The following is a 17,022-nucleotide window of genomic DNA, read 5'->3' on the forward strand; positions in this document are numbered from 1 at the left end:
GTACACTACTACCAAAAATGACAGCATTTTCGCCAAGTGAAACATGTCACCTGCCATGACAGCTCAGTCATTTACTATTTTTTTGGGTCAACCATATTTGTCAAATTTCCCCTTCCAAAGATGGCGTCTTCTAACTCCTACTTCCTGTTCGTGACGCAATGACGCACCGCCGTTTCATGTATTTATTTATTTATTTTATTTATTTTTTAATATAAAGATATGCCTGGAGACTGCAACATATTTACAATTGCCAAGTGTCACAGTTACCGACTTGGCGTGAAGAATGGTGTTTTTTCTTTTCTTTTGAAAAAAAACAAGTTTTAGGGCATTTCTGCTTTAATGGATAGAGACAGTAGAGATTAACGGAAGGGTGGGTGAGAGAGAGGAGACGACAGAAGGGTGGTGAGAGAGGAGGGATGACAGGAGGAGAGGGGTGGGTGAGAGAGAGGACAAATATTTGCAATTGCACAGGTAACAATTATTTGCTACCTGTGCTATCACTTGTTTGTGCAGGCATGTCGAGATATTCATCATCATACAAACATATAATGATTCATAGCAGTGTGGAACTTTTACTTATATCAACTGAGTAGACGTCAACAACAACAACGACGACAACCCTAAAAACAACTTTCAAAAATACTTTTTCAGGGATCCCTATCTAGAAAGCTGCAAACATTCAAACAAAGCTAGCAGTTGGGTCACTAGTTATATTAGTCTTCTCAGCCAATAGGGAGCAGTAGGACATGTTTCAGGACCGAAAATTACACAGTAAAACCAGCACACACTTTTGTCACACACACAAATTCTAAACAAAATGGAAGATATGCATATTGAACGCATATGAACACATGTACAAGGGAGTTTGCACAAGTTTTTCCCCTGTTGTGTGGCAGGCAGTTCACAGTGCATCCTTGGGTCTGTTGAAGCAGACTGTGTGTGGCGACACCGCCCCCGTGTGGTCAAGGCTAGGCAGTGAAGTTGAGGAGAGAGTACTGTGATTGGCTGGAAGCTCTTTGCCAAACGTAAAAAAATATAATTTTACATTACAAAAAAAAAAAAAAACTGTCCCCAAATCAGTGCAGGGTCTTTTTGTTTGTTTTCCGAAACTCTAGACATACAAATCCAGTATGTCAGTGTGTACTGTGGTAACTGTAGGTGTATTGTTGGTAATACGTAGTCATGTCTGTCCAGTTGGTCCTCCTGTTTCTACCCAGGTGACCCATGTGCTCTGCCACTCGATTTTCCGGGGAGGTGCCGGGCTCCCGCCCTCACCTTGCTCCTGCTCCCGCTTCTTTGCTGCGTTCTGTTCAACAGACGAGGGGAGAGACAGTCAGTCACTCACTCAAGCCCCCACCCACCCACACAGGGAAAACAATTGCACGGGGTTCACTCGCAAAAGTACGGCAGGCCAACATTTCAACCACTTCATCTCAGGAGGCCATGCTGCCCTTACACCTGAACAGCATCTACTGGTTTAGGGAGAGGAGCCTATATTCCTTCTATCCACTCACCTTTTTGTCCAATTGTTGGTGAAGCAGGGGGAATGGCAGGGGGAATAGTCATTCCCCATGCAGAATAGTCATTCCTCCATGCAGAATAGTCATTCCTCCATGCAGAATAGTCATTCCCCCATGCAGAATAGTCATTCCTCCATGTAGAATAGTCATTCCTCCATGCAGAATAGTCATTCCCCCATGCAGAATAGTCATTCCCCCATGCAGAATAGTCATTCCTCCATGTAGAATAGTCATTCCTCCATGCAGAATAGTCATTCCCCCATGCAGAATAGTCATTCCTCCATGTAGAATAGTCATTCCTCCATGCAGAATAGTCATTCCCACAGCAGGAGGATACTGGTTTTCTCTGTCACAATGACTGGGGAGAAAACAGAAATACATTTCAAAATCGCGTGCCTGTAATAATACATGCCGTTTAGCTGACGCTTTTATTCAAAGCAACTTGCACTGCAGTGAGTGCATAGATTTTTCAATACATATGGTCCTAACGGGAACAAAGCTAGCTATTATTGTTATACACTGACCGAATACTTAATTAGGAACACTGTATGTAACCAGGGAGTAGCTGAAAAGGACTGTATAACTTAGGAAGGGGCTGGTTATCTAACTAACTCTAAGCTAAATAGGCAGTGTAGGAGGATACAGGCAGGGGGCGCCAGCAAACCGTTAGACTAGCAGTTACTATCGTTAGCATTAGCATGGAATTAGCATTAGCATTAGCTTTGGAATTAGCATTAGCATTAGCCTTGTAATTAGCATTAGCATACAAACAACTAACACACGGTAACGGTATCACATATGAACAACACATTTATTACACAAATGGTATATGTCTATATCTCCCAAAATATACACTCCCTCCCAGCCGGCCACACACGCACTCAATCACTCACTGATAGTCTCTGGCCTGAACAGGCTTATAGTCCAGGGCTGTGGTGCGCGTTGAGGCCTGGTTGGATGGCATGTGCGTCGATGAAGTTAGCCGACGAAAGGGGGGGGTGACGTAGCAACGCGGAGGGAAAGGGCCGTCTTCGTGGTCCACAACGAGGTGAAGGGCCCAAGTCCGGTGGTCCGCGTCGAAGCTCCGCTGGAGTCAGTGTTCGGTCGCAGTCCGCTCGTGGAGGCGACGATTATGTCCAGCTGGCGTCTCGCTTGGTCCAACGTTGAACAGCCGGCTGCTGGCAAGGCGGTCCAACGGGAACACAACTAAACGGGCTACAGTGGTACCCTCAATAATCGCTTTCCTGGCGTCCTCAGCTTCTGCACGGTGTGCGTCGTACTGAATCCGCCATCTTACATTGACTTCGCGTTACTCTCTCTCTCATTTGGTCTCTCTCGTTCTGATGCTCATCACACACTGACTCGCGGACTACTTCCGTCTCTTATATCTACACCACCGAACCTAACATCCGGGTCACGGACACACCCCGGATATACCACGTCATCAAACATATACATAAAACAGTACAATAATAATACATACACCTTCATAAACGTACAGAAATAGTATGAAAAATAAGAAAGGAAATAACAGGGCAAAGGGCTGAATTTCGGGTAAACTAAAACTGGCTCTAAAACTGTGGGCCTTCACAACAGCCGCCCCATGAAACCCTCGGTTTCAGTTAACTAAAGAAGGCACACTGGCTAGGCTGCTCTAGCAGCGTGAGGTATGAGGTGATAGGACCTTGGTCACTCTGCCTGTCTGCCAGGCGGCGCGTGGAAGGGACTGGTCGATCACCAGTACCACGGCACCTTCGGACAAGTGGTCTCTCTCCCTCAGCAGAGTCTTCTGCTTCTCCTCCTTCTCCAGGGCGCGGATGTGCTCCTCGAAGCAGATCAGAGCGTCTTCCTGGTCCATGTTCTGCAGCTCCTCGTACTCATCGAAGGTGGGGTCGTCCAGCAGGTACTCGGACCAGGTGGTGCGGTAGGTGACGTTGGCCATGTTGTCCAGAATGCTCTTCAGCGCCTCCCAGTTCCTCTTCCTGAGCTGCTTGGCTTGTTCCTTCTCCTTCTTAGCCTTGTAGGCCTTAAACGCTTGCTTCTTCTCACTCAGCTTGGGCAGGGCGCTGTAGCGTGGGTCGTTGATGATCATTCTCATGGTTTGCTCCCATGACGCGTTGGATGAACCACCATTCTCCTTCAGAAGCTCTTTGAAGGCCTGCTTGGCCTCCTCTTTTGGGTTCCACTTGTACGTTTTCTTCGCCAACTCCGGCCTTTCCTCCTTGGAGGCGTCTACAATACTGGCTGAGACTTCCATGGCTGACGTGTACTCGACGGAGTTGACGGGTGCGTCAATGCTGACCTCGGCCACGTGAGGGTGCATGGCCACCTGCAGGTGTTCCTCGGCAACAGCTGTTGCCGCCATGGCACGGTAGCGCCACCACCGGGACTCCTTAGTCTGGGAGTTGTAGTAGTAAGGCTTTCCCGTGTCAGACTTGTACTCCTGCCACGGGCACTTAGACAACATTTGCTCAGCAGGAGATTTCAGGTCGTCTGGTTTCTCCCCGGAGGACTGTTTAGTCTCTGGGTTGTAGAAGTAGGTCTTCCCATCCAGAGACTTATGCTCGGTCCACAGAGGCTTCTTCTTTGGTTGGTCATCCTGTGGTGAACCATTTGTGGTACTAACTGTTCCAGGTGCACTGGCAGCAATAGATTCCACTCCAGGCGGTCCGGTTGGTTGGTTTGCTTCTTCGGTTCGGACATGGAGGGATGACGTAGCTCTCCCGTCTCTATCTCTCCCCTCTGTAGCGCCTTGGAGGGCCCACCCAAGCGCAGTCTTAACAGCCATCGGGCAGCCTCGTGGTCCTCTCAGCGGAGGACGGAGCGACACGATCAGTTCAGCGTTGTCCGAGCCGATGAGAAGGGTTGGCTCCGCTCCTTCTATCGGGTGTAGGTCTACTCGCCGTAGGTGGGGATATCTTGCGCGTAACCTCTCCAGGGGGTAGTCGTAGCGGGAGAGCGCTAGCTGGTCGGCGGTGAAGACATTCTGAAGCCGATGTCTATCCGACGGCCGCCCCGCCGGGGAGATAGAGAAGTTGATTCTCGCCCCGGTGACCTCTTTAAGGTCGCGACGTATCGTGCGCAGAGTCAGCTTCTCCGCAGTCCCTTGGAGCCCCAACTGGCGCGCTGGCCCCTGGAGAAGGATGGTCCGTTCCGACCCGTCGTCTAGAACGGCGTACGTGTCGTACACAGCGTTGTGGTGGTGCAGTCGGACCTTCACCACCTTCAGTAGGACCTTGGAGCCGCTGCTCCGGGCTGGGTCTAGGTAGTAGACAGGTGTTGCCTCTTCCGGTGCGCTACCGGACCTAGGGCTTCTGGTGCCCTCCGTGGACCTGGCGAGGGAGACCTCGTGTAGGATGTGGAGGTGGACCTCCTCACAGCGGTTGCACTTTCTCCTCAAGGTGCAGTTCTTCGCCAGATGGTCGCGCCCACAGTTCCAGCACCTCTTGTGCTCCTCGAGCCACCTCTGCTTGGCCTCGGTACTCAGGTTGTTGAAGTCACTGCACTCATTGAACCAGTGCTCGCTGGTGCAGTACGGACATGGCGGTGGACCTCTCCGTCCCTTCTGAGGGGGTTGAGAGGAATCCTTTCCCTCAGGTCGGGTGGTCCTCTCTCTCCGAGGCTCCTCCTCCGTGTGCAGCACTCCTACTGGGCGTCCTCTGTTCGAGCTCGGCCCGTCCCAGCGGTCTCCCTTCTCCCTCTCCTTCTTCGGCTCAGCGTAACCCATGGCGTCTACGTTGGTGTCATGCACTTCCTCCAGTAGGAACTCCGCGAAGGCAGCCATGCTCAGACCCAACTTCCCGGGGTTACGAACGCGCTGCTGTCGCCGGAACCTCTCCTGCCGGAAGCGTGGGATCTTGCGGAGCAGCCGCTCTACGTTAGAGGTGCTGCTGATCTCGCTGGCGCCAGCTGGGCCCTGCGTCTTCAGCATTCCAACCAAGGTGTGCACGCGGAGCGCGAAGTCATCCAGCGCCCGGTCATCCTTGATGGGGGCCTGCTGTTCGAGGGCTTGCAGTTCAGCAAGGGCGTGGTTCCAGGGACGACCGTAGCGGGCATCCAAGTCGGCGAGCGCTCTGGTGTAAGGTGTCGGTGCGGAGGCATGGGCCAGAACCATGTTGTGGGCTCTGGGGTTCCTCACATGCTGAAGGAGAATCGCATATTTGTAGGACTCTGAGCAGGAGTCGTCCAAGAGCGTGTCCAGGCAGATGCGTAGCTCCACATACTGGCTCCTGTCCTCGTCCTTGAAGAAGGGGAACTTGGGTCCCTCCACCTGGGGAAACATCCTGTAGTGGATGATCGGGGCTGGAGTGACGGTCTGGGTGTCCGGCCTGCATGCCTTTTGGTGCACTGGAGGACCTAGGGGTGTGCTACGCTCTTGGGGGATGGCTCCCCTCCCGGGCAGCGACGCTGGCTCCCTCTGGGCCGCGTAGCGGTCGGGTCCCTGGTCCTCTTCCTTCCAGGTGGTCAGCTGGGCCTGTAGTTGGACAGTCATGGCGGGGGTCATGGAGCCATCGGCGGGGGGTTCAGGAGATGGCACTCGAGAGGGCCGTGCGGATGATGCTCTGGAGCTACGGGCTGACGGAGCTCTGCTGATGCACACGTCGCGCATGGTCTGCATCACTTCCTCCATCTTCTCCGCGTGCAGTTGCTCTCTCTCCATCTGGAGGCGGTCGCGCTCCATCTGGAAGCGTTCACGTTCTAGCGCCTCCTGGCGCTGTCTCTCCGCCGCGCGTTCCGCTCCGTTCATCTGGAAGCGTTCACGTTCTAGCGCCTCCTGGCGCTGTCTCTCCGCCGCGCGTTCCGCTCCGGTCATCTGGAAGCGTTCACGTTCTAGCGCCTCCTGGCGCTGGAGGCGTTCACGCTCGAAATGGATGCGTTCCCTCTCTCGTTCACGCTCGAACTGGAGGCGTTCTCGCTCTAACGTCACCTCGGCCTGTTGGCGCTCCCGCTCTAACGCCATCTCGGCCTGTTGGCGCATACATTCGGACAGCGCGGCACTACTCCCTCTGGAGTGCAGGCTATCCGCCCCAGAGGCAGAACTGCCCACGGAAATCCTGGACCGGGAGGAAGCCACTGAGCGGCAGGAGCTAGGTCTCGAGCGCGCCGTACTGGGAGGCAGATCGTTAAGGCTGAGGCCCTCCCTCTTCCGCCCGCAGGCGCTGTCGGACCGGGCCTCTCCTTCCTGCTCTTCCGTTTCCACGGCAAAACCCTGCGGTTCTGCCATCTCATCCTCAGGCTGGTGCTCTTTGAGGGCTGTCTCAGTGCTAGCCACCCGCGCGCCGGCGGACACCTCGGCCTCTCCGACCACTGTATCCCGTGGAGTGCGCTCCCCGCTACCACTCAGTGAGCTTTCGAGCTCAAGCTCATACTCCTGTAACCTCGGAGGCAACCGCGGGACTCTCTGTGGTCGGGGCTCTGGCTCAGGGGGCGGAGAAGGGGGGGTAACTGTCTGGTCTGGTTGGCTGCGCTCAGCCATGCTATCACTACACTACCTATCCGGCTCGAAGGACCAATTGTAACCAGGGAGTAGCTGAAAAGGACTGTATAACTTAGGAAGGGGCTGGTTATCTAACTAACTCTAAGCTAAATAGGCAGTGTAGGAGGATACAGGCAGGGGGCGCCAGCAAACCGTTAGACTAGCAGTTACTATCGTTAGCATTAGCATGGAATTAGCATTAGCATTAGCTTTGGAATTAGCATTAGCATTAGCCTTGTAATTAGCATTAGCATACAAACAACTAACACACGGTAACGGTATCACATATGAACAACACATTTATTACACAAATGGTATATGTCTATATCTCCCAAAATATACACTCCCTCCCAGCCGGCCACACACGCACTCAATCACTCACTGATAGTCTCTGGCCTGAACAGGCTTATAGTCCAGGGCTGTGGTGCGCGTTGAGGCCTGGTTGGATGGCATGTGCGTCGATGAAGTTAGCCGACGAAAGGGGGGGGTGACGTAGCAACGCGGAGGGAAAGGGCCGTCTTCGTGGTCCACAACGAGGTGAAGGGCCCAAGTCCGGTGGTCCGCGTCGAAGCTCCGCTGGAGTCAGTGTTCGGTCGCAGTCCGCTCGTGGAGGCGACGATTATGTCCAGCTGGCGTCTCGCTTGGTCCAACGTTGAACAGCCGGCTGCTGGCAAGGCGGTCCAACGGGAACACAACTAAACGGGCTACAGTGGTACCCTCAATAATCGCTTTCCTGGCGTCCTCAGCTTCTGCACGGTGTGCGTCGTACTGAATCCGCCATCTTACATTGACTTCGCGTTACTCTCTCTCTCATTTGGTCTCTCTCGTTCTGATGCTCATCACACACTGACTCGCGGACTACTTCCGTCTCTTATATCTACACCACCGAACCTAACATCCGGGTCACGGACACACCCCGGATATACCACGTCATCAAACATATACATAAAACAGTACAATAATAATACATACACCTTCATAAACGTACAGAAATAGTATGAAAAATAAGAAAGGAAATAACAGGGCAAAGGGCTGAATTTCGGGTAAACTAAAACTGGCTCTAAAACTGTGGGCCTTCACAACACTGTACTAATACTGGGTAGGGCCTCCTTTTGCTCTCAAAACAGCCTCAATTCTTTGTGGCATTGATTCCAACATCCCTTTGAGATTCTGGTCCACGACGACATGATTGCGTCACACAATTATTCTTCTGTGTTCTATTTGATTCAGATCCAGTGAATGAGAAGGCCACTGAACACTGAACTCATTGTCATCTTCATGAAACCAGTTTAAGACGACTTTTGCTTTGAGTCATTGTGCATTATCACACTGGAAGTAGCCATCAGAAGATGGGGACATTGTGGCCATGAAGACATGGTCAGCAACAATACTCAAATAAGCCGTGGCATTCAAGCGATGACCCAAAGTGTGCCAAGAAAACATTCCCCACACCATTACACCACCTGAATGAATGAGAAGGTTTACAGGTGTTTCTACTAAAGCGCTCGGTGAGTGAATATGTATATATTATGTGTGTATAGGTGCTTTGTTTCCCAAGACAAATAACCTCATGATCATCAATGAACAGTGAAGACGTTGCAGAAAGTTCTTACTCTGCTCTGAGGGGTAGTCAGGTGTGGGGAGGTACACAGAAGGTCTTCGGTTCTGTAAGAAAGGGGGGTTCAAAGAGGTTCAGACATTGGACAACTGACGCCAAGAAGACAAAAACTGTTATTCTGATTCGCCAAAGTCAATGAATACTCACCGACGCTTTACGCACAGAGTCTGCATGGAACCTGCTGAAGTTGCTCTTGTTATAAACAGGAAGCCCTTTTAAGAAATCCGCCTGCGGGAGAAGAGGACGATGACTGTCTCAGATATGGGTCTGTTCATAGCCACTGAGGCTGGTATAGTGGTGGTCTAGTGGATAGTGAGTTGGACTCTGGTGATCAGAAGGTCATGAGTTCAAATCCCAAATCTGGGAACACCACTAGTGTGCCCTTGAGTAAGGCACTTGGCCCTAAATTACTCCAGTGATAATGTCCCCGTAATCTCTAATTGTAAATCATCTGCTACATGGTTCAAATGTATGGTATATCCGGAGAAATAGACTTGTGAGAGGTGAGGTAGACTACTAAAGTAAGCCTGTTACTGGTCATGAAGCTCAGCACACACAACCTGAAAGTGAAACAACCTCTGCTGCGCATCATCCGTCACCTGGCCTAATTCTGAGGTATGACAACCATTCGTTATATGGCGTTGGTTCCTGACTGTCTCTAAACGCTTACATGTAAGCCAAATCAATCAATCAATTAGACAGTATGTCATCTCTAGGAGGTTTTTAACTGACACATGTCAAAGACGCCTCCGTTTGTCAACGTTATGTTTCACATTGACTAGACCAGGGGTCTCCAACCTTTTTTCATCCGAGAGCTACTTTGAAAAAATGTAAGTGGCCGAGAGCTACTCCTATCTTATTACTTACATTCATTCACATAACGTATCAAAACACTCTGAAATTCTTCACTAGCATGCTCGGTTTCAAATGTCAATGTGTAAGCTCACTATAGTAGTAGCAGTATATTCTGTATCCATATATCAATGTATCACATCACCTCCATTTACATATCAAAAGCTTATAATTGTATGGTCCACATGTGTGTAATAAGTGCATTCACCTTTTCTAGTTTTTTCAGTCAGAAGACATTAGTATTTTTTTCTTCTTTTGTCTCTTTCAAAAAAATGTGTGCATGTGTGTAATAATGCATTCACTCATTCCTACACTTGAGATGAATGTCACTGCATGGAGTCTACAAGAGTTGTGTATGCTGGAGTGTATCCACTTAGGTTCACTCTTATAGAGTAATTTAAATGCTCATCTGTCAGTCTTGTTCAGAAGTAGTAGTAGTATTTCATTACATTCATGTCAGAAAAATCTGATTCTCAAAGGTATGTAGAGCCAAATAAAACAAATACTTTCAGGGCTGCTTGGTGAATATTCGTATAGTTTTCTGGGTCTACCAGGCTCCAGAAATGTTGTGAATGTTGTTGCGATTGTAGCTGGACATTATTCTGGAGCTTTATAACCTCCATCTCCATTTCTCCAGGCTTGACGCTGAACAGTTCAGCTATCTGCTCTCAGTGTTTCCCCTAGGTTTGCTGCCTTGGGGAGGGGGTGGCATGGACTGTGGCATATGTGGTCTTGACTACCTGTCCACTTTCTCACCTGGTTCTTGCTCTCTCTCTTTGGTGTGCCGACACCATCCTGCTCTCTCTCCTTCTCTATCCTCCTCTTTTGCTGTCAACCAAAAGGCAAACATAACAACCAGAGTATTTCTAATTTAATAAGAGGTATACATTGATCCATATCAATTCATAACATAATTCGAATTGAATATTGGGTTGCTGGAAAATAAATTGTATATCCATCTATAGAAAACAGACATTTCCAATGAGTGAGGGTTGTGCCAATGCTTCAATCCACTGTCCATGTACTGTAAATATACCATTATGGTATTACCATGAAGCCCAATTCTAGCAGAATAAGAAAGATTGTTTATCTACTTTAAGTAAAATAATAAAGTGCCTCCGGTTAGCTCTTTAGCTGGCAAGTGTGCAGCAGACTAGCTCATCTCATCACCTCTGAGCTAGCTAGCTAGTTCTTTGACACCATGGAACTATAATCAGACACTAGTCACAATAATAACAACCTCTCTCTGTCAGAACACTCAGCAAGTATATTTGCTAACGTTTTCAACTTGCTTACTTTCATCTCCCAAATACAAACCTACCTACCTCCTCTCATCAGATGAACCTGTAAACAATGTTTCAAATCAATGTGAAAGACCCAAACTCTCACACAATAAACTGTAACCTGCAAACGTGCTAGAGAGTTAATGTTTGCTAACTAGAGTTAGGTTTGTTAACTACAGTTAGATAGATTCAGCTGGCTAGTTACTTTGTCAAATGTCAAACTCAATCATGACTAACCAAGAGATAGGCTCATCATGTTTCAGTTTGGACCACGAAGGTAAAGTAAAGAATAATAGGTCGTTGTGTTAGTAGGTGGTTTGTGGCGGAGCGGAGAGAGAGGAGCACCTGGGCCAAATTCTGCTACTGACAACGGACTTTCTCAGCGCGCTTTGCCTCACTACGAAGCAGCCTGCGCGAGCGGCACCAACCTCGGGACACGTGACAACATGGTGGGGGCGGCTAGCGCCCTCTATTGGCCAGCCGCCACTGCGAGCCACCTTAACGCTTTGCAACAATTATCTAGAATTTGATGAGTTACATGCCATAGCCAAACATGTTAGTTTGTTAACTATGAAGTGAGTTACATGCAATAGCCAAACGTGTTAGTTTGTTAACTATGAAGTGAGTTACATGCCATAGCCAAACGTGTTAGTCCACACAGTCCAGTAGGTGGCGGCAATGCACCTTAAGTTGGTTGCCAACCGCCAATCAAATACAAAGAAGAAGAAATAAGATCTAGAATTTGAAACAACTTGTTTTGTGCACGGTTTGTTGAAACGCAATCATCCCAGGATTTGATTGTTTTCCTACTCAGTCAGTGACACCAAGCCTAGACGTGACAACAGTTCTCCTTGGGAATATTATGGCGGACAGTCGCTACTACAGCGGTAAGTTTACCTCGTAGTGCAAGGTAACGAACCTTAACCCATGTAGTCCAGTCAATCTGTGGTTTAACCCAGGGGAAATTGCAATAGTAATCATTCAAGTTTTTTTGTGATCCCTAGGGACAACCAAATATCATATTAAAAGTCTTAGTCTTAATATTTATTGGATCAAGGTAAATTCAGGGGTCGAAAATTTGGGTTTTTGTGCCAGGCGCAACACAGCCAGTTAATAGGATAAAAAAAATCAACTAATAGATATCACCATGAAACTTCACCAGTTAATCACTTACATTAAGACTAACATTTTTTGTATTACAAGTTTTCTGAAATATGATGTTTAAATATGCAAATTAGGCATTATCTAATGAAATATGTGCTAATTTGCATAACATTCAAAATCTGAAATCTGAACATTGGATAAAGCCAGGTTAAAAATTATTGTTTCATCTTGTTGTCATATTAGAGTCAAGGTCCTCTATAACATTTTGCCATGTTTTTAGGAGTAAATGTTACATAAATCAGGCTATGAATGATATATTAACAAACCCCTCTATAGCAGACCTCGGAATGTAGATAGGAATACAACTGGAAAGTTTGGTGTATGTAAGTGCTACTGAAGTGGAGATTTCTGGCTCAGAGTATGAGAAAAAAACTATTTTTGAGAAAATGGCCATTACCCCCTTGGGGGTACCCTTAACCCAAAATGATATAGTTTTATTTTATTTTATTTTATAGTTTTATTTTATTTTATTCAAACAAAGTCAATCAAATTAGTTTATAACACATGTATTATCATTGACATTTCTGAACATACAGAAATGTTAATGTTTTTCCATGAAAACCATGTTGCATATCATATACAGATTAAACCCTTAAATGAGAAATAAACCATATAAACCTATAAACCTATTAAAAACTGTTTTTAGACCAAGCTTGAAATATGCCTTTACTGTAGGCCTACATGTAACCTTCACTCCATGTCCTCATCCAAATGTTGTGCCGACATATTCGCGCATACACCTCTGCATTCTGAACAGGCTACAGATCAATCAAGTCCTTGACGACGGCATTTGCAGCGCATAGTGCCACAACCTGACTTGCAATTACAGTGCACAAGCTCCAACAAGTATTGAGGAGCAAGGTCCTGGTCGGAATGGATGGGAATGAGGCATGAGTCTTGGATCCTCCAGCCCCATTCCTCTGGTGGTAGCGAGTTTCCCATCCATTCCTGAACCTGATGGTACACTCTGAAGCTGTGAAGCATGGCAGACGACCATGTTGGTGGCAAGTTGCAAGGGTGGATAGCCGTTTTGCTGTCAGTCACTTTAGTATAGAAACTTTTCAGCCTTTTCAGAGAATCCGTTTCGGCACCTTTGTAGATTAGTATTAGTATATTGGTATATTAGTTAATTGCCCTTTCCCCTGCAGCAGCAATTTCTTCCTTGGTAGCAGATTGTTTTTGAAAAATGCTGGCCTGTACTCTGAATGAGTCGTTTTCGCTAACCAGACACAGAGATACCCCTTTCCCAACCCCAAAGAGTCTGGATGTTGTATCACAGCCAAGCATGGCATGCGCGAATAAGATGTTGTTGCAAACAACCTGTAACTTGATGATCTGGACAACTTCTTCTTTGTTCAGTTTGACTGTGGATTTGGAAACCAGTGATTAGGTGCTGAAGGTGTTCATACCCGGCAAACGGATTTTGTGACTCCAACAATTGAAGTATTTTGATAGCGTCAGTGTTGTCTCGTGCCTGTCTTGATGCAGAAAGGTCCTTGTGCTGATCACTAGTTTTATAGTTTACCCCTGTCACTTCTTTCATTGCATTGTTGATTTCAGATGTTGCAGGGTTGGAAAGAACCCAGACCAAACGTTGTGTTTCAGACATACTCCTTCCCTGTGTCAGTCCTCCGGTTGTTTTCATACTTCGCACGAGGGCTTGTTCTATTACAAGGTCGGGGGATAGTCCGGCCCAGTATTCATTTGAATCTTCCTGAAATCGTTTGTAAACTTGGGGATATGTGTCTTCTAGTTGGTGCATTTTCTGGAGGTATATGGTCAATGATTTTACATACAAGTTATGTCCGGAGGCAGCCTTGAATGGCATCATGTCTGTCAGGGTATCAAGGTGCTGATCCCAATTTCCAGTTCTCTCCGATCCAATGAATGCACAGACTAGGTCGATCATCTCCATGTACTGTAGCCACAATGCTGCTGCCGGTCATCTACCATGGTTGTCTTCTCTGCCCCCAAACGCTGAGCTATGATCTGGAGTAGTGCACTTGCATTTGTCCCGGTTGCGGTGGCAGCCATAACACTGTCATACAGATCTGAGGCTTCTGCTTTTTCAGATCCAGATTCAGATTCAGATAACGTTTATTGCCATTATGCTTGACACATGTAGGAATTTGCTTTGGCATTTACAGAAGGTGCATTTATGCTTTTTTCACATATACATGAACAAAACAAGTACAAATACAAATGCAAAGACAGGCAAAAACAGGACAACACAGGACATACAGTGCATGAATAGTGCTGTATATAAAGTGCAGTGCAGAGTTATTCAAGGTCCAGTGCATGTTATGTCCTGGGCAGACTTGGAGGCGGGGGGGAGGGGGAAGCCAGAGTCATTTAGCAGCCTGGCGGCTGAGGGGAAGAAACTGGGCCTGTGGCGGGCCTTTAATGTCTTAGGCAGCCGCAACCTTCTTCCAGAGGGAAGCAGGGTGAGGAGGCCGTGGCCGGGGTGGAAGGGGTCTGCCATGATCTTCCTTGCCCTCCTCAGAGCCCTGGTGTCATGCAGGGAGTTGAGGGAGGGCAAGGGACAGCCGATCACCCTCTCTGCTGAACGTATCACCCGCTGCAACTTGGCCTTGTCCTTGGTCGTTGCAGCAGGGAACCAGGTGATGATGGAGTGGGTGAGGATGGACTCTATGATGGCCGTGTAAAACTGGACCATCATGGACCTCGGCAGCCTGAATTTCCTCATCTGCCGGAGGAAGAATATCCTCTTCTGGGCCTTCTTCGTGAGGGCCTCGGTGTTCCGCTCCCACTTGAGGTCCCGGGAGATGGTCATGCCTAGAAAGCGGCATGACTCCACGGAGGCCACCGGGGTACCTCCCAGCGTGATGCTAGTTCCTCTGGTACTTTGGCATGGTCTGTGGATTCTCCATCTGGCTGATCAGAAACTGTGTCCTCGCTGTCATCAGCAACGGTACCATCTTGAGTCAACTCTGACACATCCTCTGAGTCCACAGCATAGTTTGCTTTGTTTGGGACAGGCAGTTTGACATGAAAAGTTTTCGCTGCCAGTAGGGTGTTCAGTGCTCCATCAACCAGGAAATGACCTCGTATGGCCCTGGCAACTGCTTTTCCTTCGAGCATTTTGGGCACCGTATTTGGTGTGTACACTAGGCCCCCAGACTTCTGTACATATGGAACAATGTTAATGCGTCCGACATCTGTTAGGTCCTTTGCTGTCAACTTGATACGTGGAATGATGGAAGATGGTTCAATTCTGCGGGTGATGCATACAATAATTCCCATGCCATAGAACATTCCATGGCCATCAATTGTTCAGATATTATGGTCAGCATTATCAGCAACATATTGCATGAAGTGCCCAGGTGTGAATCCATGTACCTCAAGTTTCTCAGCTACTGCAGCACTTCAGCCAAACCCAAGGTGATACAGACTGTCAACTAGACATTTTGATTTTGAGAAATGTCTAACATCTGTGTTTGAACTACTTACCAATGACAGACTGGGAGTGGTGTTTTCATTGTGTATTTTAATTGAAATTACATCAATGATGCATCAAGTTGTGTTTACAGTGATATATTGTGGGGGACCAATAATATCATTCACAGGATGGGGGTGGGGCGTGACACATGATAAGGAACATTTGTGACGCAAGCCAGTCTAGGGATAAACTAGTCACAGAAAATTAAAGTGAAACTTATTGTGTCAACAATATTTGGTTTTCTTTTTTTTTTCTCATAACACTCAACTTTAAGTTTTAAAGTACCCACTCAATATAGGCCTAATAAAGTTTAACGATCACTAAATACTTATAACGTGTGGATTTAATTCACTGTTCTCCTCTGCCTTAGGCTACTGGTAAGGGAGACTTGACTTGTGAACATAAGGCCAATGCACACGGCGGCGATTTTGTCGCACCGCCGAATTCAATTCCATTGTTTTGAATGAGACAATGCACACGGCATGCGATGCGATTTTGTCGCACGACAACATTCGATTCTCCATTCACACCCACACACTTCGGTGGTGTGAATTGAGAATCAAATGTTGTCGTGCGACAAAATCGCACGCCGTGTGCATTGGCCTATACTCTCTTTTTTGTTCGTGTTCAAAAGCAAGGACTGTGTGATCATCTAATTATGTGTAGTTATGTGTTTTTAGCATGTTGATGTTCTCTCAGCATGTTGTGATGTTATAAAAATGCAGTTAGATGTTCGTAGATATGTGCCATTCTTAGCCGCTAGCTGTTAGCAGCGTTTGTTGTGACTTTTCTCCCATTCTGTGTTTGAGGTGTACCAACATTCAAATACTTGTGTCGTCTTCAATTTCTGTCCGATTTCAATGTATGACACAACATTTGAAAGCTTACAATCTGTAGCTTCAGAATATGTAAAAAACTGAGAGTTTATGTAGGCAACTGATTGATGAAAACATTGTCTGGCGTCACATTTGGCAAATAAGTGGGTGTTGGGGTAGTTGTACCCCTAATACAGGTATAAGACTTAAGAATATCCTCTGAAAAAGTGTTTTATTGGAAAGTTTGACCCCCAAAACATAGGAAAAGACACCAAATATGTTGGATAGGTATACATAAGGCCCTCCAATATTAACACCATTTTACCCAGATGGCGTCACTCTAAAACATTGTTTAACCTCTTTTGACCTTGAAAAAAGTATGATCCAATAAATTAATCAAGTAAGACTTTTAATATATGATGCAGGAGGGTATTAGGAACAATAAAAACTATGAAACATTACTATTGCAATTTCTCCTGGGTTGGTCCTTTTTTTTTGTTAGATTGACTGGACTAATGTGTCTTCTCTAGATCAAGATGGATTTATATAGCACCTTTCCTGCAAATGTAGCTCACGTTTAAACAACGAATTCCGACGTGACATTGGGGTAGCTCGTTCTCTGTTATGTGCGCCTGTCGGGGCTTCTCTCGGGATTATTCCATTTTGAATTGCACTTGTATTAATTAGTTAGGCCACATTTAGGGTTAGGGTTAAGGTTAGGGTTAGGGTTCCCCATAGGTTTCGCAAATTCGCGACCGGCGACGGGCGATTTCCTGAAATTCAAAATGTCCCGCGAAATTCGGACCAATCACAAAACTGTTTTGCAAGCGCGTC

General features: G+C 47.2%; 1 protein-coding gene across 1 annotated transcript in view; it reads left to right on the forward strand.

Moving 5' to 3' along the window:
- The window catches only part of syngr1b (synaptogyrin 1b), a gene marked incomplete at both ends in the record, with an annotated part of 23,789 nt that extends 22,788 nt beyond the window's left edge, over positions 1 to 1,001 (forward strand). Inside the window, 1 exon segment of the mRNA XM_080522614.1 lies at positions 897 to 1,001. Within this exon segment, the coding sequence (XP_080378740.1) occupies positions 897 to 1,001 (105 nt within the window).
- Between the last annotated feature and the right edge of the window lie 16,021 nt (positions 1,002 to 17,022).

Source organism: Nansenia antarctica, assembly GCF_963989245.1.
Source record: "Nansenia antarctica genome assembly, chromosome: 2".
NCBI lineage: Eukaryota > Metazoa > Chordata > Actinopteri > Argentiniformes > Microstomatidae > Nansenia > Nansenia antarctica.